The sequence below is a fragment of the Scylla paramamosain genome, chromosome 31 (genome assembly GCF_035594125.1).
Source record: "Scylla paramamosain isolate STU-SP2022 chromosome 31, ASM3559412v1, whole genome shotgun sequence".
Classification (NCBI taxonomy): Eukaryota; Metazoa; Arthropoda; class Malacostraca; order Decapoda; family Portunidae; genus Scylla; species Scylla paramamosain.
The window spans coordinates 5,069,991-5,094,099 of NC_087181.1; the positions used below are offsets into that span (position 1 = coordinate 5,069,991).

General features: G+C 37.3%; 1 protein-coding gene across 12 annotated transcripts in view; it reads left to right on the forward strand.

The window, feature by feature from the left end:
- The window catches only part of LOC135116409 (mitochondrial inner membrane protease subunit 1-like), a 387,804-nt gene that overhangs the window by 56,142 nt on the left and 307,553 nt on the right, over positions 1-24,109 (forward strand). For 8 of the 12 annotated variants that reach the window (XR_010276301.1, XR_010276300.1, XM_064033858.1 and 5 more), the window contains exon 2: positions 240-293. Coding sequence is in view for 7 of the 12 variants with exons in the window: in XM_064033858.1 (XP_063889928.1) it covers positions 240-293 (54 nt within the window). In the remaining 5 variants the exon portion in view is untranslated. Of the gene's footprint in view, positions 1-239; positions 294-11,353; positions 12,609-24,109 lie in introns of those variants that run through there. The other 4 variants (XM_064033851.1, XM_064033850.1, XM_064033849.1 and 1 more) reach the window with 1 other exon arrangement.

Below are 24,109 nucleotides of genomic sequence, written 5' to 3' on the forward strand. Positions count from 1 at the left end.
TTTCAGTGTTGTTTTCCATGTATCCATGTGTTCTTGCTTGGAGGAATTTGACACGTTTTATTTATGACATTTCGTGTTTTTGTTCAGTATTTATTCTTTCCTCTTTTGTTCATGTGTATGTTGTTAACTCATGCAGTAAAGGATTTCTGGTGGTTCTGTTTATGATGCTTCATTTTTAGCTCTTTTTAGAATAGTGAAGCTGCATCACTTTTTTTATGTGGATGTTTTGATATTTTCAGGAAAGGATGGCAGGTGGTGCCGCGGTGAACACTCCCAACACATGCAGGAGGAAAGTGAGTACCTGCTTCATTACATCATGTGTCCTCTATTTTGATCTCGCTGTTAAACTTTTTTTTTTTATTCATGTCAACGGAAACCTGTCACTGTTGCCTGCCTTTCTCCTGTCAGCTTCCCACGAATCTGTGAAGGAAAGAAAGGATGTGCTTCCATGGTATCGTGTCAGTAGTGTTATCCATTGAAGGATTAGTTTAAACATTTTTCCAATGCGTTGTTTTTGTCTCCCATTTTTCTGCCTTCCTAGGGTATATATATGAAAGAAGATAGAATGTAAATTTAGTCTATAATGTTCATTGCAACATCTTACAGGGAAAAAAGTCCTTTGAGGATTTACCGAGAGTCTTTTTTTCAAAACTAAAATTTTTGTATTCCAGTCTTCGTGTGCTTATTTTAATGTATGCATAGAGAAAAGAAGGATACGATATCATATGTTTTCTATAATGGTGTCATCTTTTTGGTATAAATATTTACTTAGAGATTCAATTGAAACCTAACAATTAGCTGTCATTTTTGCGTTCGTTTTATATATATATATATATATATATATATATATATATATATATATATATATATATATATATATATATATATATATATATATATATATATATATATATATATATATATATATATATATATATATATATATATATATATATATATATATATATATATATATATACGAGTATATATATATATATATATATATATATATATATATATATATATATATATAATATATATATATATATAATTTTTTTTTTTTTTTTTTTGTATGTACGAATATATGAGTGAAGAAAGGAAAAAACTTTCCATAATAACAGGAATATTCATTTGAGGACTTTTTAGTTAACAAATATCAGATCTAATTTATATGTCTATTTATCCTTTACTTGGTTTTACCGTTATGTAGATTAATGATATTATGCACGTTATGATAAAGTGTCCTTGAAAACTATTACTGTAACACATTTCATTTAGTGTGAATTTGGATTTCACGTAAAAAAAAAAAAAAACTTTCCTTCTATGGAGAAAAGATATTTATATTTTCTTTGTTCAGTTGGTATTGATATTATTTTTAACTGATTTCCCGGGAAGCGCCACCACCATGATATTTGTGACCTAACCTAAGGTAACTTTTTAGCGTCATAACCTTTGTTGCAGCTTTATTCAAGTAAAATCAAAGAGAGGAAAGCTTGTATAGTTCTGTGAAGTGTTCTTATTTGTCTCTGTGTGTGTTGATTGTCGCCTTGAAAAGTCAAGGTGACGTGGGCCTTGATGACTAGAGCCGGCCCACACTATTTGTCTCCCTTTTTTTAGAGGCTCGTCGTTGTAGATTTCTGAAAATATTAGTTTTCCTCACGTTTTTATTTTCCTTGTCAGCGAATGAAAGATAATTTATGATTTTCTTAATCATTTAGTAACGTATTTAATATCTTTGGAGGGATCATTCCCGTAGCGGAGCGAGGGGGCTCTATTTTTGTTACCGCACATCTGTACACCCCACCGCTCCCGCCTGGCCCTGGAGGGCACAACGATGATTTGGCCAGGAGCACCTTTTGATGTGCATCGTATATAAAAGTTTCGATTTCATTTTCGGAAATTCTTCTTGGTAACTTTTGAAGGCGTATCTTTATTATTTTATTTAATTTCTTCGTCAGACTCACCTTTTTTTGCTGTATTTTGCATATTTCGATTTATCGGCATGTGGGCGAAGGTTTCTGACTCGCAACTCGCGCAACTATCGCCTCATCACTACAGATCGAGCTCGAGCGCACAAAATGCGCCAATTATTTGCCATAACTCACTTCAGATACGGGAAAGGGTTGTGGGAAGAAGGTGTTGTGAGGAGTAAACATAGGATAAATTAGTTAAATCTAGAAAGGTAGCTAGCTCAGGGAAGGTGAGAAATAGCTTAAGTATTTACCACACAAAATGTAGCAGTATTTTGAATAAAATAGACTTGCTTAGAAGAATAGTGTGTGTAGAGAAATTTGATATCATTGCTTTAACTGAAACTTGGTTAGATATGTGAGGAAAAGTATTTAATCCAGAGGTCAAGATAGATGGTTATACATTGTTCTATAAAGATAGGGAAAACAGGAGAGGAGGAGGCGTCGCGTTATACGTTAGGGACACATTACAGTGTTGTATTAACAGTAGATTTAAAACAGATAGGAAAGCAGTAGTAGTACAGCAATGTACAGTAGTGGGAGTAGTGTACAGATCACCGACCAGTACAAAGGAAATTAACACCTCACTGTGGCAGGAAATAAATAGAGCAGGCAGGCACAGTCAGGTATGTGTGGTAGGAGATTTTAATTTTAGGAATATCGACTGGAGTCTGATGGTGGGTAACAAGGAAGCAGAAGAATCTCTTAAGGTAATTCAGGATATTTTTTTTAAACAGGTAGTCGTAGAACCCACAAGGGGGAATAATATTCTAGATTTAATTCTTACTAACACGGAGGAAGCAGTCACGCAGGTAGAGGTTGGAGGACAGCTAGGTAACAGTGACCATAGGGAAATTAGGTAAAATTTAAAATGAGAAGAAACTTTTAGAAGCAAAAACACTTGTAAAATACCTGACCAGATTTTGAGGAATTAAAAAGGTACCTCCAAGGAGTTGACTGGTAACGGATGCAGGGTGAGGTCAGGTCCGGAACGGAGTTGAGAGAGATAAGGCAAGATGTGAGAGGTGAGGTGAGGTGTGAGGGTATAGGACAAGAGGAGGTAAGATGTGTTCGGAAGGGGATGAAGGAGAGAGGGAGGGGTATATGGGTGTGAGTATGGTGGAATGTCAGGTCATGCTGAAATGAGAGAGGTGAGGTCGAGGCGAGTAGATGAGCGAGTAGAGAGGATGGTAGGAGGCCGAGATGAGGGAATTAGGTGAAGTAAATGTAGATGAATTGTATAAATATTTCGTAAAGTTCATACAGGTCAGTTAGCATATATCCCGTATAGGGCAATAAAATCACAGAAAAATTATCCTAAATGGATGATTGCTTTGTTAAAACATTATATAGGTGGAAGAGAAGTATATATAAGACATTAAGGGCAGGTGAAGAAGTTTTAAGGTCACAATATAATGAATTAGTTAGAACAGTCAGGAAGTTAACGAGGAAAGCTAAGGGCAATTATGAATTAAGTGTAGCCAGTCATGTGAAGACGGACCCCACGGGATTTTATCATGAATAGAGGACGAATAATAAGGATACTATAGGTCCATTAAAGGCAGCAGATGGGGAGCTGGTTAGTTCTGGGGAGGAGATTAGTAAAATTCAGAATGAGTATTTTTTATCTGTCTTCACCCAGGAAAACATGCAGGATATGCCAGATAGTGAACAGATGTTTAGAGCAGATGAGAATGAGAAGCTGACAGATATTTCCATAACTAGAGAGATAGTGGAACAGGAGATAGATAGGCTAAAAAAAGTTCAAGACACCAGGACCAGATGAAATATATCCCAGAGTACTTAAGGAATGCAAAGAGGTTATTAGTGAGCCGTTAGTTTCTGTCTTTAGGAAATCACTTGAGTCAGGTGAGGTACCAGTAATGTGGAAGGAGGGTAATGTAGTACCCATCTTTAAGAAAGGAGATAAAACTTTAGCGTCTAACTATAGATCTGTCAGCTTAAATTAAGTTATTGGTAAAATATTAGAGTCAATAATAGCGAGGAACATTAGGGAACATTTAGACAAACATAACTTGATAAATCAATCACAGCATGGCTTCACGAAGGGGAAGTCTTGCATGACATACTTGTTAAGTTTTTAGAGTAAGGTGTACGAGGCAGTAGATAATGGTAATATGTATGATATCTTATATCTGGACCTTACTAAAGCACTTGACAAGGTACCCTATGAAAGGCTCCTGAGAAAGGTTAGGGCACACGGGATAGATGGGAAGGTGTTAGGCTGGATAGGGTCATGGCTTAGCGACAGGCAAGAAAGAGTTGTAATAAACAGCTCGAAATCCGAGTGAGGCCATGTAATCAGTGGGGTGCCACAGGGATCAGTATTAGGGCCATTGTTATTTCTAATATATATCAATGACTTGGATAGTGGAATTAGTAGTGATGTTAGTAAATATGCGGATGACACAAAGATAGATTAATTAGATCTGAAACGGGTGCCTTCGCCTTGCAGGCAGATTTAGATAGGATGAATGAATGGACAGACATATGGCAAAAACAATTTAATATCAATAAATGCAAAGTACTTAGCGTAGGTAGAGGAAACCCACACAGTAGGTACACATTAAACGAACAATCTCTGTTAGTTACAGGGTACGCGAAAGATTTAGGAGTTATAGTTAGCTGTGAACTCCGTCTAGAACAATGCATAGAGGCCAGAAACAGGACAAATAGGGTACTAGGATTCATTTTTAGGAGTGTTTAAAGTAGAAGGCCGGAAGTAATATTAATGATATTCTTGACGCTGGTCAGACCTCATCTAGACTACGTTGTGCAATTCTGGTCCATACATTACAGGAAAGATATAGGTGTATTAGAATCAGTACAAAGGAGAATGACAGAAAGGATACAGGGGATGAGGAGTATTCCTTACGAGGCGAGATTGAAGTTATTAAATTTACATTCTTTAGAGAGACGTAGGTTAAGAGGGGACGTGATAGAAGTCTTTAAGTGGTATAAGGGTTATAACAAGGGGGATGTAAGCAAAATTCTTTGGATCAGCATCCAGGGTACAACAAGAAATAACAGGTTCAAGCTTGGAAAATTTAAGTTTAGGAAGGAGATAGTAAAAATTGGTTCTCGAATAGAGTGGTAGATGAGTGGAACGGACTCATTAATCATGTTGTTAGTGCTAGGACATTAGAGAGCTTTAAGAGAAGATTAGACAGGTTTATGGATGGGGATAATAGATGGAAATAGGTAGGTATATTTCATAAAGGGACTGCCACGTGTAAGCCTGGTCGCTTCTTGCAGCTTCCTTTATTTCTTATGTTCTTATGATAGCCAATCTTGGTTGACACCATCAAACTCAGACACTTTTTTTTTCTTTTTGTCTTTAGGGTTTAACACAGTCCTCTGATTTTGTGTTTGTCTTGTCTGATGCAGCAGCGGCGGGAGCTTTTTCCTTCCTCGCGGCCAGACGACGCGTTCTGGCTTTTTCCTGCTCCTCCTGACACACTCACAGTTTACCGGTGAGTGAAGGGGACGGAGCAGTTTTTGTAGCGCAGTGTACGTCCTTCCAGTTTTAGGTTTACATTTAAGTGAAGCCTGTCATGCTTGCCTATGTTTTTCCATGTGCATGTAAGGTAAGGCTGCTTGACAAAGTGTCTGACTCACTGCAGACACTTGCTTTATGCGGTACTGTAATAAACAAGTAATTTCTCAATGTAAAGGAAACAGTGAGTCACAAAAGTGCCTCTCAATACGATGTGGTAATGAAAAGCAGAATATGAAATAAATAGATAGTAAATAAGTGAATAAATAAATAAATAAATAAATAAATAAATAAATAAATAAATAAATGGACGAATTAATGCATACCTTGGAGAACATTTCACACCTGCTGAGCTTACCATAGCAAATACACTGATATGCTACAAAAAATGCACACAAGTATATGAAGATGGAAAAAAATGTGGGAAGTCTGTGTTGTGTTGTTATTTCTATGGTTACTGCTCTTCAGAATTTGCCATCAGCATGCGTCTCTCCTTCCCCACGCTGACGCTACACAAGACTTTCACCTTTATTCCCTTCCCTTTCAATAGTCCAGGAGTCAAGCAATATCTTCATTCTTTCATCCCTTTCATTGCTAAACTCTGGAATTCTCTGCCTGTTTCTGTTTTTTCCCCTTCCTGTGACTAGTTGTTTTAAGAGTATTGAGGCACTTCCAGAAACATATATATTTTTTTTTATTGACTTAATTTTTTTATTTTTTTGTCTGTATGTATGGAAGCGGCAACTGAAAAGATTTTTTTTTGTTCCTCTGTTTGCCATTCGCCAAGAAGATATGAGAGCGTGAGTATAAATAATGGCTATATGCAAATGTAAGAATACCATTTTATACTGACTCTAAATTAAACATGTATTGCATTGTTTACTCCAGTTTACTCAAGTTGAACCGTCCGATATCTTTTGCATCTAAATGATTTTTGTGTTCAGCTATTTGAATTTTTATTTCCAAATGCAGCTCCATGTTTTTGAGAAGCACAGAGGGTTGGAGAAACACAAATATTTCCTGAGTCTTAATAGGTGAATGTTGATAACAGTAGCAGTAGCAATAGTAGTTGTAGTAGTAGTATTAGTACTAGTAGTAGTAGTAGTAATAGTACTCGTAGTAATAGTAGTACTAGTAGTAGTAGTAGTAGTAGTAGTAGTAGTAGTAGTACTAGTAGTAGTAGTAGTAGTAGTAATACTACCACTAGTAATAGTAGTAGTAGTTGTTATTGTTGTTTTTGTTTTTGTTGTTGTTGTTGTAGTAAAGGGCAGGCATATTATCTGGAGTGACACCAATTCAGCTTTTGTATAATTTGTATTTTCTTACAATTATTCCACACCTTGTCAATCCATGCAAGGAAAAAAAAAAAAAGAAAAGCAAAAAAAGAAAACGTATATTAAAAAAGTGAGAGGCAAGACCAGCAAGTGAAACACGCCCTGCCTTCTCCATAGACTTGACGTGTTTACTGCCGCGCTTCCTGCCTGATAATTATACAGTCTTACGCTGGAGGGCGCTTAATGTGGTGCATTTGTATGAAAGAATTTACTTTTTGCCATGAATCTCTCTCTCTCTCTCTCTCTCTCTCTCTCTCTCTCTCTCTCTCTCTCTCTCTCTCTCTCTCTCTCTCTCTCTCTCTCTCTCTCTCTCTCTCTCTCTCTCCTCTCTCTCTCTCTCTCTCTCTCTCAGCTCGAATTATGATTTCACTGAGTGGTTTAAGAACATATTCACATGTTATTCATGAGCCATCACATCCAGCAGCAGGCAGGAGGAGGAGGAGGAGGAGGAGGAGGAGGAGGAGGAGGAGGAGGAGGAGGAGGAGGAGGAGGAGGAGGAGGAGGAGGAGGAGGAGGAAAAGGAAAGAACACAAAGGAATACAAAGGAATGCAACGGAAGACCGAACCTTGAGATACTGACGAGGCTGTTTGGATAATTATTCTACATTAACTATTATTGGGAGATACAGGATAGTACAGAAGGTTCCTCCCCACCAATCTCTCCAGCAGAAGCTGACAAGATACAGGAATTGATACCACGTGGTATAGAAAAACCACAGAGAACTTGAGAGAATAGTGAGGGAGAGAGTTGTGGTCTGTCTACTTTTGTTTGTGAGGGAGAGTGTAACTGCATGATAGTTGTGTGATGTGGTGTGTGCGTAGCGCAGGTTTGGTTGTTGAGGGGTGGTGCAGAATCCTTGCGTTGCGCTTTCCAGGGAGGCGGCAGTCAATCAGGCCACAGCTTCGGTCACTGTGTTTGTGTACCTTTCCCTTTAGGGCTGGATACACAGGTTATCGCCTGCAACTTTGACCTCTAGTACTTAAAATCACAAAGTTGATCAATAACAGGAGAATGCGGACGAAGAAAATGAGGATTACAACATGTGATTACATAGGATAACCAAAACAAACACTCATACAGGTCTTTACATATCGCTTTGGAATTAATTTAGATTAACTACCCTTTAGTAAAGTAAGCTAGAGCAGTGTATGACTGCCAAACCGACACGCCCTCGTGCTTGTGCTGGCGTGGGAAAACCATCGCGCTGTGTGGGAAAAACTGGCTGCGTTTTGATTGGAAAGAATGAAGTGAGATTCTATTATTATTCCTATGCAAAAAAAAAGGAGGAAGAGGAAGAGGAGGAGGAGGAGGAGGGAGGAGGAGGAGGAAGAGGAGGAGGAGGAGGGTAATAACAGCATTAGTAAAAGCATCCACTTCAAACACCCCTTTGTCTGTGCCTTTGGACGCACAAATTACCTCAGAATGTTACGTCATAATGAATAAGACAAGTGAAGAAGCTTACTTTCTTTTGAATACCGTCTTTTCGGAAATGTTGATTTTTTTTTGTGTGTGTAAAAGACAAAAAAAAAAAACGTACAATTTTTAGTAGAGTGAAAAAATCTACAATTCGCCCTAAGGAGGAGTAACTCAAATATAACGAACTATACCACTACCACCACTACCACCACTACTACTATCACCACCACCACCACCACCACCACCACCACACCTCACTCTCAACTTTTCCCATTTTCACGAATTCCTCTCTTCTCTTCCCTCGCTCCACCATCCTTCATCCTCTCTCCCTTACGTTCCATCCTTCCTTTCGCCGACATAATGCTTGCAACAGACGCCCCCTCCTCTTCCTCCCCCTCCTCCTCCAGTCCCGTAGCATTAGCAGGGCCTTGTCTCCCCTTATAAGCAGGGATGCTTAGTGGAACATGTCGAAATAGCGTTGCCTAGCCGCCGCCGAGTATAGGAGTGTATTGAGGGTGCATTATCTCGGTACAGTGGCGGTGAGCGGGGAGATGGGTCGGTGAGTATGTTCAGGCGCAGATAGAGAAATGTGTTATTGGTCTGACGAATTGATTAATGAATAGGTATCTGGTTGAACAGGCAGATTTACAGATAGATGGCTGGATGGGTAAATGGTTAATAAATAGATCGACTGACTGATAAATAGATTGATATATAGATGGACAGATGGATGGATAGATAGATTGATAGATACATGAATAAATGAATAGGTATACTCGTATAAGTAGATATAAATATATATAGATGGGTAGATAGACAGTTCAGTAAGTAGAAAATAGATTAGATAAATAGACAGACAGACAGATAGACAGGGATAATAGTACATAGGTGGGAAAATATGTTGAGAAATCCCCGTTGATTGATAAGAAGGTGGAAGTATTAGATAGGGAGAGATGTACAGATAAAACATCGACGAATGGGTAGGTAAGTGAAGAAACACAGGATGGTTGAAGAGCAATATACATAAACAAATAAGAAGAAAGTGGAAGTGTAAGCGATGAATCAGATAAAGAGAGAAATTAGCTGTATATTGATGGACAGAACATATAGAAATGCAACTGTAAATCATGGTAAACAAACTAAGATAAATAAAGGTATGTACTATGTTAGAAGGAAATGACATTAGAGAGTCAGCCAGCACATCAGACATTCAGAAAGCAGGACAGACAAAGACACATAGACACACTGACTGATGGGTGCATATGCCAAATGAAATAGTAAACAAACATTCATATATAGAATCATTACAAATAGAAAAATATCAGAAACTTTGAGGCAGACAGACTGAATTTCGCATAACGAAAATATTTGTATGTTCATGTTTGGTAACTTACACACGAGCAATGGATAAAAAAGAGAGATTTTACATATAAACCTAGAGAAACAAAGGAAAGCAAAACATTATAAAACAAAAAAGACATAAAAAAAATGATTCCTCCTGTGAATCACGTTGCAGACAGAGGCGCCCACACACACATACACACACACACACACACACACACACACACACACACACACACACACACACACACACACACACACACACACACACACACACACACAACACACACACACACACACTTTCCTCTCGCCAAAAAATACACACAATTCTCCTGCTACTCTATGAATTACCTTACTAGAAATGAAAAAAAATACATAAATGTTATGAATTTTGTATATTGTTGTGTGGATCACCGGAATTGTGTTGAAACCATGGAGAGAGAGAGAGAGAGAGAGAGAGAGAGGAGAGAGAGAGAGAGAGAGAGAGAGAGAGAGAGAGAGAGAGAGAGAGAGAGAGAGAGAGAGATATTGGATGTCTTGCAGCACAATACACATGCATATATATTCTGCACACTTTTCTTCCTCTTTCTTCTTTCTTTCATGTGACATTTGGAAAAAGCAAATGTTGAGATATTGTGTGTGTGTGTGTGTGTGTGTGTGTGTGTGTGTGTGTGTGTGTGTGTGTGTGTGTGTGTGTGTGTGTGTGTGTGTGTGTGAAATAATAGACAAACGGATAGACAAACAGATACATTACAATACACAAAATTGCACATAAGCTGGGGACAGAGACTCCCAACCAATCACGCACCCACCCACACAAGACAGACAGAAGGTCAAAGATATACTGATATACGTACTGACATACATTCTTCATCTCTTCGGTCAATATGAAGACGCTACACGAACTTACATATTGTCCTGTGCGTCTCGAAGGAGTAACGCCGGGAGATGACAACGTCCGCCCTTTACTGCTCAGGGAAGCACAGGGACTGAGTGTGTTGCTGGCAGTTTGTTGGAGTTTTAGGATTCCCGAAGGCTGACGAAGAGTTTTAAAAGTAGGAATGTATTGGAGAGAGAGAGAGAGAGAGAGAGAAAGAGAGAGAGAGAGAGAGAGAGAGAGAGAGAGAGAGAGAGAGAGAGAGAGAGAGAGAGAGAGAGAGAGAGAGAGAGAAAGCACAAACCTAACATCGGAGAGACTGATAAAGAAAGTTTAAAGTAAAAAAGAATTAAAAAAAAATAGCTTCAAACGTATAGACAAGTAAATGTACTCGTATATATATATATATATATATGTTACAGTCAGAACACGAAATCAGCCAAAACTAGTTTCAACTAGTCAGAACTAGTAGTATAATTTATTGTTTGTAAAAACTAGTATTACCTAGGCAAAACTAGTTTCTTAACATAAAGGCTCGGTAAAACACGAAATGTATTTTACATCTAGTTTTACCTACACACTTCCGTCAAAACTAGTTTTAACAATTGTTAAGTTTGGGAAAACTAGATTAGACTAAAAGTGAAACTGGTGTAGTGCGGGGGAAAACACCGGAAGTGAGGGCGCTGGCTTGTCAGTTTTTGTATGTTTCAGTCCGCTGTCCTCCTGCATTGACACAGGTTAGTACGTGTGTTGTCCTCTGATATCACATTATTGCATTGCCGTTTACCTTAATTGTTATTTCTTTGTTAGATGTTACTGAGTCATAGTTTGTAGGGTGGGGGAAGGGGGAGGATTCGTTCTCATTTACCTGGTTCACTGATTTACTTCACCTTTCAGTTGTTCGTGAGCCACCAATACAACAAGATGGCAACTTGGAGCTCACCTCACCATCCTGAACACCCTCTTGACCGCCCTCCTAACCAGGCAGCTGACACTGAATGGGAGACTATGTTTTTACAGACCATACTGAAGTGGGACGTGCAACAAGAATCACACTGCAACATACTTACTGCAGAAAAATACGGTTCACTGTTGCAGGAGGTAAAGGAGGCTAAAACTGCTAAGAAGAAAACGTCTCTACAGTACAGAAGACTGAAGCGGTTTGATGTCATTGAAATTGGTGTTGTTCAAAAACTGATTGCAAGTAGCAAAAATGACGAAGTTCGTTATTACGTTCCTGCTCCCGAGATTTTTGAAGTCATTAAGACATCTCATGTAGCAATCGGTCATGGTGGTCGAGATAGACTGAAATGTGAAATTAACAGGAAATATGCAAATGTGACAGCCGATATGATAAAGCTCTTCTTGACCATGTGTGAAGTGTGCCAAAGTAAGAAAAATAAAAAGAAAAGAGGACTTGTTTCCAAACCAATCTTACACTCAGAGCTAAATAGTCGGTGTCAAGTGGACTTAATTGATATGCAGACACAAGCAGATGGAAAATATAAATTCATAATGGTTTATCAAGATCATTTAACTAAATTTGTGATACTACGTGCATTGCAATGTAAACGTGCTGAAGAAGTTGCTTATCACCTTGTTGATATTTTTTTAACATTTGGAGCACCCTGTATTTTACAGAGTGATAACGGAAGAGAATTTGTAAATAGTGTTATAACGTCCTTAGCTTCTTTGTGGCCAGAGTTGAAAATTGTGCATGGAAAACCAAGACATAGTCAAAGTCAAGGGTCTGTGGATGTGGATGTGGATGTGAAAGATATACCTACCGACAAAGAAATATCTTTAAGAAGTGCAGCAACTAGTTCAAGTGTGGGAACAGGCCAAGGATTCTTTAGATGTCATTGTACAAAACACTGTGCAACCAACATTTGCAAATGTAAAAAAAATAAAGTCCTTCGTAATTCAAAGTGTCACAATAGTATGTCATGTAAAAACAAATAATGTATATCTTTGTAACTTCAATTACTATTGTTTTATTGAACAGCATGACATGAGTTTCATTATTGTGTTGTATTTTTAGTTGGAACTGTGAATTGATTATTGTTTTAATGAATATTAATAAATTTCTTAAAAGTAAATGTAAAAACTTGTCAGATATTATTTACACTTGTAGCGCTTTGTCTTGGGTCTGACACAGGTACCGCTATATAATTTTGATAGGAATAAAAGCATGTTTATCATTGCATGTCCGATTAAACATTTCTTACTACACTTAGTGTGGGAAATATATTTCCACATATGTGAATAGACCAATAAACGTTTCAGCCACCTAAAAAGGTTCTAAAATGAGCTACAAACACAAACAAATTATGTTTGAGTTCCCCAAAAATGGTACTCAAACGAGCAATGGTACTCAAACGAGTGGTCATATCCCTCACCTACTTTTGACATTCAGTGCCGTTGTTGAATCTAGTTTTAACTTACACGATCAGATAAAACTAGATTTAACTAGTTAAACTTTGATATTTCTAGTTATATCAAACACATTAAGGTATAACCAGTTTTGCCTAGGTAATACTAATTGTTCACCAACACATTGAAAACACCTAGTTAAAACTAGTTTTGACTGATTCCGGGTTTTGACTGTTATATATATATATATATATATATATATATATATATATATATATATATATATATATATATATATATATATATATATATATATATATATATATATATACTCAGTCCTTTCCTTTTCTATAATTTTTCATCCTTTCTCGCACCAATGCATGATCGTTTTTTACCCCAATAGAACACCAATGTTAATAATGAGAGGAAAAAGGAAAAAAAAAAACCGGAACAGGCATACTCTTCTTACTGTCGCAACATGTATGTACTCGTATGTAATAATGACTAACTCCCGTGAATGTAATCCAGTCAGTAGAGATACGAAGGTTACAATAAGTTGATATGTGCCCTCCCCCTTCACTCTGGCCTTGTGGACCTCACACACAAGGACGCTAAATGGCAGTCATATCACATTATCTTATCCTGCATTACCTTTCACATGTGCTGCCTTGCTTCGCCTTCCGCCTATAAATCAATTAACGTTCTATGAAGAATTAATTCCTCGGGACTTATTACACGGCGATATCAAGGCAAATATGACCTTCTATCTATCCGTCTATCTAATATATCTACTTATCTAACTTTTAACTATCTACCTATCTATCTATCCATCCATCAATCTGTATCTCTATTTTCTCTCTTCATCCACTTAAACTGTGCAAGGTTCCACTGTTAAGTAAAGCGAGAGAGAGAGAGAGAGAGAGAGAGAGAGAGAGAGAGAGAGAGAGAGAGAGAGAGAGAGAGAGAGAGAGAGAGAGAGAGAGAGCATTTAATGAAGTTTAAAGACTCTCCTCTCAACACACGAATAATTTTCCTCAGAAAAATCCCACACACGTTTTCTTTCCACAGATAAAATCCGAAATGACTTTTTTTTCCCTCTTACAAAAAAGAAAAAAAACTCTTATACTCACGTGCAACAATGTATACAATAAAGAAACAGCATAAAATAACAAAGTAATGTTAGAAAACAGAGGACTGTAAAAGTATATGTAATAGATAAAAAGTAATAAGCAGATAATAAATAAATAAACAAAAAGACAAAATAACAATATAACATAAGGATACCGAAGTACAGTCTTGTCTCATAAAATGTCATAACAAATAAATATGAAAGAAGGAACCGTCATATTTACTTTTTCATTGTCTGTGTTCTTCAGCACCATTGAAATGTAAAAAATATATAGATTTTTATCTGAAGTGACAGGAAAGACACATTCTCTCTCTCTCTCTCTCTCTCTCTCTCTCTCTCTCTCTCTCTCTCTCTCTCTCTCTCTCTCTCTCTCTCTCTCTCTCTCTCTCTACATAGGCATCACACATTTTTAGCACTTAATTTCATGTTTTTTTTTTCCCTTCAATCTGCTACACATTTTCCCACTTTAGTGCTTTATTTCCTCGTATTTACTTGTTCATTATCGCAGTTTTTTTTTTTCCAAGTTAAAGCATGCTATTTTCTTTCATCACTTTCCTTTAAGTATGATGTCATTCTCCGAGTAACTTCAGGCACCTACTAATATTACATTACATTCTCTTCCTGATGTCAATTGTTCACTCCGGCTTATGTCTTTCAATGTTTTCTTTTTTTTTCACTTCTTTATGTTATTTTATGGCTTTTTTTCATTTTTGTATGTCTTTTTTGTGTGGTGCTATGACTCTCAATGTCTGTATGTGTGTGTGTGTGTGTGTGTGTGTCAGCATGTATATACTCGTATATATATATATATATATATATATATATATATATATATATATATATATATATATATATATATATATATATATATATATACTCGTATATATATATATATATATATATATATATATATATATATATATATATATATATATATATATATATATATATATATATATATATATATATATATATATATATATATATATATACATACATACATACATATATATATATACATACATACATACATATATATATATATATATATATATATATATATATATATATATATATATATATATATATATATATATATATATATATATATATTTATATATATATATATATATATATATATATATATATATATATATATATATATATATATATATATATATATATATATATATATATTTATATATATATATATATATATATATATATATATATATATATATATATATATATATATATATATATATATATATATATATATATATATATATATATATATATATATATATATACATACATATATATATATATATATATATATATATATATATATATATATATATATATATATATATATATATATATATATATATATACATACATATATATATATATATATATATATATATATATATATGTATATATATATATATATATATATATATATATATATATATATATATATATATATATATATATATATATATATATATATATATATATATATATATATATATATATATATATAGATAGATAGATAGATAGATAGATAGATACACACACCCATCCACCTACCCATCCACCCACACACACACACACAGACACACACACACACACACACACACACACACACACACACACACACACACACACACACACACACACACACACACCTACCCACACACACACACACACACACACACACACACACACACACACACACACACACACACACACACACACACACACACACACACACACACACACACACCTACCCACACACACCTACCCACACACACCTACCCACACACACACACACACACACACACACACACACACACACACACACACACACACACACACACACACACACACACACACACACACCTACCCACACCTCTCTAGCTGTTGCTTTTGTCGACTTCAAAAAAGCCTTTGATCTAGTTGATCACACTGTTGTCATCAGCAAGGCAGTAAGTCTGGGTCTCCCTCCTAATCTGATAGCGTGGCTAGCCGACTTCCTCACAGGGAGACGTCAGGCCGTTCGCTATCAGGGCTCTGTCTCTAATTTCCAACAGCTGACATGTGGAGTCCCCCAGGGGACCAAGATGGGTCCTCTATGCTTCCTCCTCCTCATCAACGACGCCCTCACCGACACCCCCCATCGCTGGAAGTATGTGGACGACTGCACCGTGGGCGTCCCAGTTTCCAACAAGAACCCGGACTACTCGCCACTGCAAGCAATTCTGGAGCGACTGCAGACGTGGACAGAGGAGAGCAGGATGACCATCAACCACAGCAAAACTGTGGTGATGCATTTCTGTACCTCCTCTGTACCAGTGCCCCCTCCCCGGCTCACAGTGGGCCCTCACCCCCTCCAGGTGGTCCAATGTGCCAAGCTTCTCGGAGTCACGGTGGACGACCAGCTGACCTGGAAGCAGCATGTCGCCAGCACCGTGAGATCAGCTACCTACAGGCTGTACATGCTGCGCAGACTCAGGTCGCTGGGGACGCCGACAGATGAGTTAAGGGGGGTGTACCTCACCTTCATCCTCCCCAAACTCATGTACGCCTCCCCAGCGTGGTCCTCCTCCCTCACACACACTCAACAGCTACAGCTAGAGAGTGTGCAGAAAAGGGCGTGCAGGGTCATCCTTGGCCCTGCATACACCACCTATGAGGAAGCCCTGACCACCCTGAGTCTGTCCAGAATATCCACCAGGCACCGAGAGGCTCTGGAGAAGTTTGGGAAGGGACTACTGCATCATCCGCGTCTCAGAGACATGCTGCCGCCCGACGCGCCTCGCCCTGTCCGTGCCACCAGACACCACAACAAAATAACGCCCCTGAAGGCGCCGCGCACGGACCGGTACAGACTCAGTGCGATTCCCACCATGGTGCGAGCCATCAATCAATAGTATTTCCCTCCTAGATTAGTCTTACCGTTAGGATTAATGTTAAGTTTTTCCCCATCCCCTATGTACATTTTCAGTTTGTCAACTGCCTAAATAATAAACCGTTTATTATTATTATTATTATTATTACACACACACACACACACACACACACACACACACACACACACACACACACACACACACACACACCTACCCACACACACCTACCCACACACACACACACACACACACACACACACACACACACACACACACTTTTTCTTGCCTTATTTATATTCATTATTTGTCATTACTCTTGTTAATCTTTTGTTTTCTCTTTTAAATCTCTCGTTTCCCTTTTCTTTGTTTTTCTTTAATTATATTTCACATTTATGTATTTCCCTTCATTCGTTTCCATTATTCACTATGTTATTAAGTATTTCTATTTGCTTGCATAATGAAATGACCTTTTTCTTCATCATTTTTTCTTCATTGCTTATCTTTTTAATTGATTCTTCCCATTCACCTTTTTTTTTCTACCTCTTTATTTTTTCAACTGTCTCCACGTCTTCTTCCAAAGAGGACAACATTTTCTGTTTCGTTACCAGCACTTTTGAAGGTAATTAATGTAAACACTCCACTACGTACAAGTACCAGGAAATCAGGGCCTGGTGTGGATTCTGAGGCAGCGGTGGTGATGGTGGTGGTAGTGATGGTGGTGGTGGTGGTGGTAGTAGTGTTAAGTTCGTTTTAAGTACTTACTTATCGTTCCACTCATTCCCTCCGTTTCTCGTCATCGTCCTCATCATTATCTTGACGGTCTCTCTCTCTCTCTCTCTCTCTCTCTCTCTCTCTCTCTCTCTCTCTCTCTCTCTCTCTCTCTCTCTCTCTCTCTCTCTCCAATAAGAATAAGAGTAAGCATAATGAGTATTAATACTAATTGTTATTCCCAAGATAATAATAGCAAGTATAATAATAATAATAACAACAACAACAACAACAACAACAACTACTACTACAACAATAATAATAATCATTATTATCTTGATATTAATGACAATAAGAATAGGAATAATCTTTGTTTTAATTATTATTTTTTTTATGGTAATGATGGGGCAACAACAACAACAACAACAACAATGATAATAATAATAATAATAATAATAATAATAATAATAATAATAATAATGATAATAATAACAAATAATAATAATATTTAATGAATACATTGGTGTTGCAAGCTGCCATTTGCATAGCTCTGAAACATTGCTCCCAGTGTGTCGGCTGATGCCTTTGTTATCGCTGTGGCTGTTGGTGACGCTGTTGTTTTCATTACTATTGTATCTTGTTACACAAAAAATACATAATACTACTAGTAGTAGTATTAATAGTAGTAGAACCATCAGTAGTAGTTGTTTTTGTTCATCAACTTTTTCTTGTTCTTTTTACTACTACTACTACTACTAGTAATAATAATAATAATAATGATAATTCTGCTGTTTCTGCTTGAGCTAATGAAATTGAACATACTAATTTATACTTTATATTATATTTTATTAATTAGTATGTAGTATGGAGGATTTTCACTAAGCGAATCGCGTATCGGACCAGCTAAAAAGCATGTGAAAACCTTGAAAGGCCTAACTTTATTTTATACGAGTGCTCGAAGCATAATGTGTGTGTGTGTGTTTATATATATATATATATATATATATATATATATATATATATATATATATATATATATATATATATATATATATATATATATATATATATATATATATATATATATATATATATATATATATATATATATATATATATATATATATATATATATATATATATATATATATATATATATATATATATATATATATATATGGAAAGAATTGTCCTCAAACGCAGTCAGCTCGAATACGATAGCAACATTTAAAAATCGCCTTGATAAATATCTGATGTCAAATCCCCGGTTGTCACTGTTCACCTCCTCATAAAAATGTTACCGCGGATATTTAGTCTTTCGGTGCGATTACATCTGTCATCTGGTGAGGGTATATTTCACTGAGGAAGAAAAACAACTAATTCACAACAAAGAAAATGAATCACATCAAAGAGACCTTGGTGATGGCCAGGTTCCTCGGCGACTTACTGCTGACCCCGGTATAATTCCTTATACCATTATATGATAATGGTATAAGGAATCGAGTTCTTGCTGGGCAACTAACCCATCACTATAGTCATCTAGTAAACATGTATCCCACGCAGGCATGTTTAAGGAAGAGGAAACGCCTCATCAGATATCACTAATAAAAATATGACCGTATGAAGACTAGATGTGATAGAAGTAGACATCATCTCTTTCTTCCTTTCCTCTCAAATTACATGTTTTTTTTTTTTCTATACAAATGTTATAATTTCCCTTTTCCTGCTAAGTTCTGCAGGAGAGATGGGGAAGAGAGTTCTTCTGTGGTATCCTGTCTCTCCCACTAATAGCGTAGAATTGTTAACCAAACAACCAAGTAAGAACCACAGGGTCTGTTGCTGTTTCGTCTTCTTTGTATATTCCTTTGTATATTCCTCCACCACCACCACCACCACCACCACCAGCACCACCTACACCTCCTAGTCTTGCCCTTGCTCTTTCTCTTTCTCTTTCTCTTTCTCCTCCTCCTCCTCCTCCTCCTCCTCCTCCTCCTCCTCCTCCTCCTCCTCCTCCTCCTCCTCCTCCTCCTCCTCTTCTCCTTCTCCTTCTCCTTCTCCTTCTCCTTCTCCTCCTCCTCCTCCTGCTCCTCCTCCTCGTATACAAGTGCCACGTACTTCGTCAGTCCTTCGCCTGGGCCAAAAAACGGAAACGAATTCAGAGAATTCAATTCCAGTGTGAGAATACCGACAGTGGAAGAGAGTTACTTGTAACGGTATGTGCTAGGCAACTAGGCCTAAGGCCATACAGCTCCCGACGCCTCATCTGAAACCTGACCCCAATGCAATGTACACTAACTGAGATTGGTGGGTTCAGGAGTGAATGCAAAAATACTAACAACACATTATGAAAACGTTCTTGGCACAAAGAAGTGGCCGTGTTCATGACGTGTACCATATACCTACGTCCCTACTTCATAACCATGGGGAAGGACTTTCGCTCTGCAGGCATTATGTTATTGTAGCAGCAATGTCATAACAAGCTAATCGTTATTATTCCACACACTTGACCTTTGCTGAATATCATTTAAGTATTTTCTTCCTCATATAAAGTTAATCAATGAGTGCACGCGGGCCACACTAAATCAACTGGCGCGCGGGCCTACAGTTCAATCACACTGCTCTAGACATTTTTCTTTCCCACTCGACATAAATATAAACAACCAGAACGATCGCTTTTGGGGGATGGAAAACGAGTTTACCAATGACTCATCATAACAAAATATACGGTACTACCATAGACAGCACCCTATCAACGTACTCCTAGCTTGTTCATGAACACAGGTAGCTGTTGATAGGAAGCCTTAAATTACATCAGCCGCTTGAAAAAAAAAGAAAAAAAAACACGCCAGAGTTCAGCCGTGGACTCGCGCGTCATCAGCATCATCACCCAGTTGATTTGTCCAATTTTCCCTTATTGTTATTCAATAGCAATAAGAGAAAATGGGGAAAACTGCAAGGATAACCATGGTAATAGAAGGAAAATAAAGGAAAACATACGCGCACTCGACAACTTGAAAAAAAAAAAATTTGTCTTAGGTGGCGGTGAACAAACTTACCATATTAAATAAACTTGTTATGGCCAAATGGAGCATATAATATAAGCAACATATTAAAAAAAAATTAAAAAAAATAATAATAATGTAATTCATGGGAAACTAGATATCCTTAGATGAAATGCATGAACAAAATCAAAAAATTATGTTTTGGCCTAAAAAAGGCGAATCTGGCAGTCCTGATCTCCGACAACGTGACGTCATGCGCGGAAAACTGAAAAAAAAAAAAATGTAACAAAAGTGGGCTTGCTGGGTTCTCTATACTGTGCCTGGCGCTTTCAAGAGAGGCATCAGTCAATCAGGCTCCGGCTACCATGCGACTCCTATAAGAGTGCACTTCTCGTAAAGGAGCGCCGCACTCCTGCAGCAGTGACCCATGGTACCTCAAATCCCTATGATAGTCACTGATTGGGTCCTTGAGTTTTCAATGCCCCTCACAGCTAATTGTTCATCATGTGATGAGAAAAGGAGGAGGAGGAGGAGGAGGAGGAGGAGGAGGAGGAGGAGGAGGAGGAGGAGGAGGAGGAGGAGGAGGAGGAGCAGGAGGAGGAGGAAGAGGAGAAGGAGGAGGAGGAGGAGGAGGAGAATAAAAACAAAGCCCAAACAGCAAAAGTTCCTGAGGTCTGTACTGGGCTGTTTGGGTAACTACTCTACGCTAACTAGTGGAAGAGACAAACAGGATAGCACAGAAAGAGGAACCAAACGAATACAAAAGAAGTCCAAACAGTAACAGATCAAGAGGTCCTTGTAAGTCTGTTTGGGTAACTATTCTACTCTATTAGTGGTAGAGAAAGGATAGCACAGAAGAAGGGTCCTTCCATCCCCCACCCCCTATCCCTCCAGGCAAGGCTCACCTGAAAAAGGAAATGGTACCATGTTGTACAGAAAAAACAACATGGAGTGTAAGAGGAAACTAAGAAAGACAGGAGGACTACTTCGACCACATACAATCTACATGCCAGCACGGACAGTACGGAGTGAACGTGTTCGTTATTCAGACATGAACAATGAAAACCGGGAATTAGTGTCTACATACTTGTCAAGACAGGTTTTCAATGAGTGAACAGTACCTGAGTTAACGACGCTTGATGGAACACAATTCAACATATTTGTGACACGATTGAAATAAAATGTTTGGGTTCATTTGTTTGAAATCGCTTACTTATTATTTGCTATTGTTTCTTGTAATATTAGACATGTTGAATCTTAGGAAGAATTCCGGTCTGATATTTGTGAAACCCTTAAAAGTTTAGTAAAGCAATATCAGATCCCCTCTTAGCCTGCGTTTGGAGAGGGAGAATAGATCTCGTTCTTTAAGGCGTTCCTTGTAGGGTTTATTGCGAAGCCTTCGAGTAATTTTCGTTACTCTACTTCGTATTGTTTTTTTTCCTAATCTCTTAATATTCCTTTTATAACAGGATGACAAAAACTGTACATTGTATTCAAGATGAGGACGTACAAGTGAGTTGTACAAGGTGAGATTTTTTTTTTTTTTTGATTGGAAGGTGAAAACTATTATTTTATTGGCAATTTCAGTGACTTCGTTGCATTGTTTGCTTGGTTTAAGATCTGTTGTCACTAAAGCTCCCAGATCTTTCTCAGGATCCAAACTTTTGATGGGGGATTACTTTTTATAATTTTCCTGCCGATTGCTATTTCCAATATTTGATACGTGGCATTTATCAAAATTAAAGTTATAAGCCGCGTTTCACACCTTTCAATGAGAGTGTATGCATCATTTTGCAAAATTTGTATACATGTACATGTATACAAAGGAATACAAAGGAAAGCCAAACAGCAACAGACCTTTTGGTCCTTGCAAGGCTGTTTGGTAACTACTTCTAACTAGCTACAGGGAAGAGAGACAGGACAGCATAGCAGTAGGCTCCTCCCCACCCACCACTCCCTCCAGCTTGCGCTGGCATGGAAATAGTTGGGAAAAGTACCATGCAGTATGGAAAAATTGCCATGGAAACTTTCATAGGAAAGGATGAAAGGAAGCTCTACTATTCACCCTACGGTGAACTCTATACGCCTATCTGAAAGTTAATACAAGTTATATTAAAACTGGTGTATAATAAGAGTTTATTAGTGTATTTAGTAATTATTCGGACAAGAAGAGAGCTTGTTGAGGATTTGCTTTAAAATATTTGTCTATTTTATTTTTCAATGATTCAATAGTATGGGGGTTCACAATATGTGCAGGAAGTTTATTCCATATATTTACTATACGATTAAAGAAAAAATGTTTTGCCTCGTGGGATTTAAAACGTTTGGGTGTAATCTTGAATCCATTATTTCTTGTCAGGTTAGAATGATCAATGGTAAAATATTGATGTGCATCAATGTTACTATATCCTTTGAAAATTTTGAACACTTCAATTAGGTCTCCTCTTATCCTGCGCTTTGTTAAACTAAATAGGTTTAGTTCTTCCAGTCGTTCCTCATACGGCTTATTGCGCAATCTTGGAATCATCTTTGTAACTCTGCGCTGTATCTTTTCTAGTTTTTCAATGTCTTTTTTGAAGTATGGGGACCAGAACTGTACACAGTATTCTAGATGAGGGCGCACCAGTGAGTTATATAAGGCAAGTATAACCTTATCTGATTTAAATTCGAAGGTTCTTCCAATGAACCCTACTAATTTATTTGCTGTCTTTACTGTTTCTGTGCAGTGTTGACTCGGCCTTAGGTCGTCTGACACAACGACCCCAAGATCTTTTTCTTTATCAGCACTTGACAGTAGCATGTTATTCATTACATATCTCGCCTGAACATTGTCGCTTCCGATATGTAGAACTTTGCACTTTTCTATATTGAATCTCATCTGCCATTTTTCTGCCCAGCTTGTTAGTTTATTGAGGTCACACTGCAGTTCCTGCCATTGTGACACAGACATTACTCTACTTGTTATTTTGGTGTCGTCTACAAATTTACTTATTTTGCAGTTTATCCCTTCATCAATATCATTTATGTACATTATGAAGAGTACTGGTCCTAATACAGAGCCTTGAGGAACGCCGCTATTTACCTTATGCCACTCTGACTCTTTTCCATTAATCACAACACGCTGTTTTCTGTCAGAGAGCCAGTCTCTCAGCCATTTCAGGGTGTTTCCGGCAATGCCGTGAGCTTTTACTTTACTGATGAGTCTCTTATGGGGAACAGTATTGAAAGCTTTCTGGAAATCAAGGTAGATAACAGCTTTTGTCTCGTCATACGAGTTAAATACTTCATAAAAGAAGTCTAGTAAGTTTGTTAAGCAGGAACGCTTGGTTCTGAAACCGTGTTGCGAATCCTTTATGATTCTATTTTCTTCTAAATATTTAACAATTTTATCTCTAATTATTGTTTCCATCAGCTTGCACAATACTGAAGTGAGACTGATCGGCCTGTAATTGGCTGGGAGAGATTTATTTCCTTTTTTAAAGATTGGCGTGACATTTGCTAGTTTCCATTCGTGGGGAACTTTACC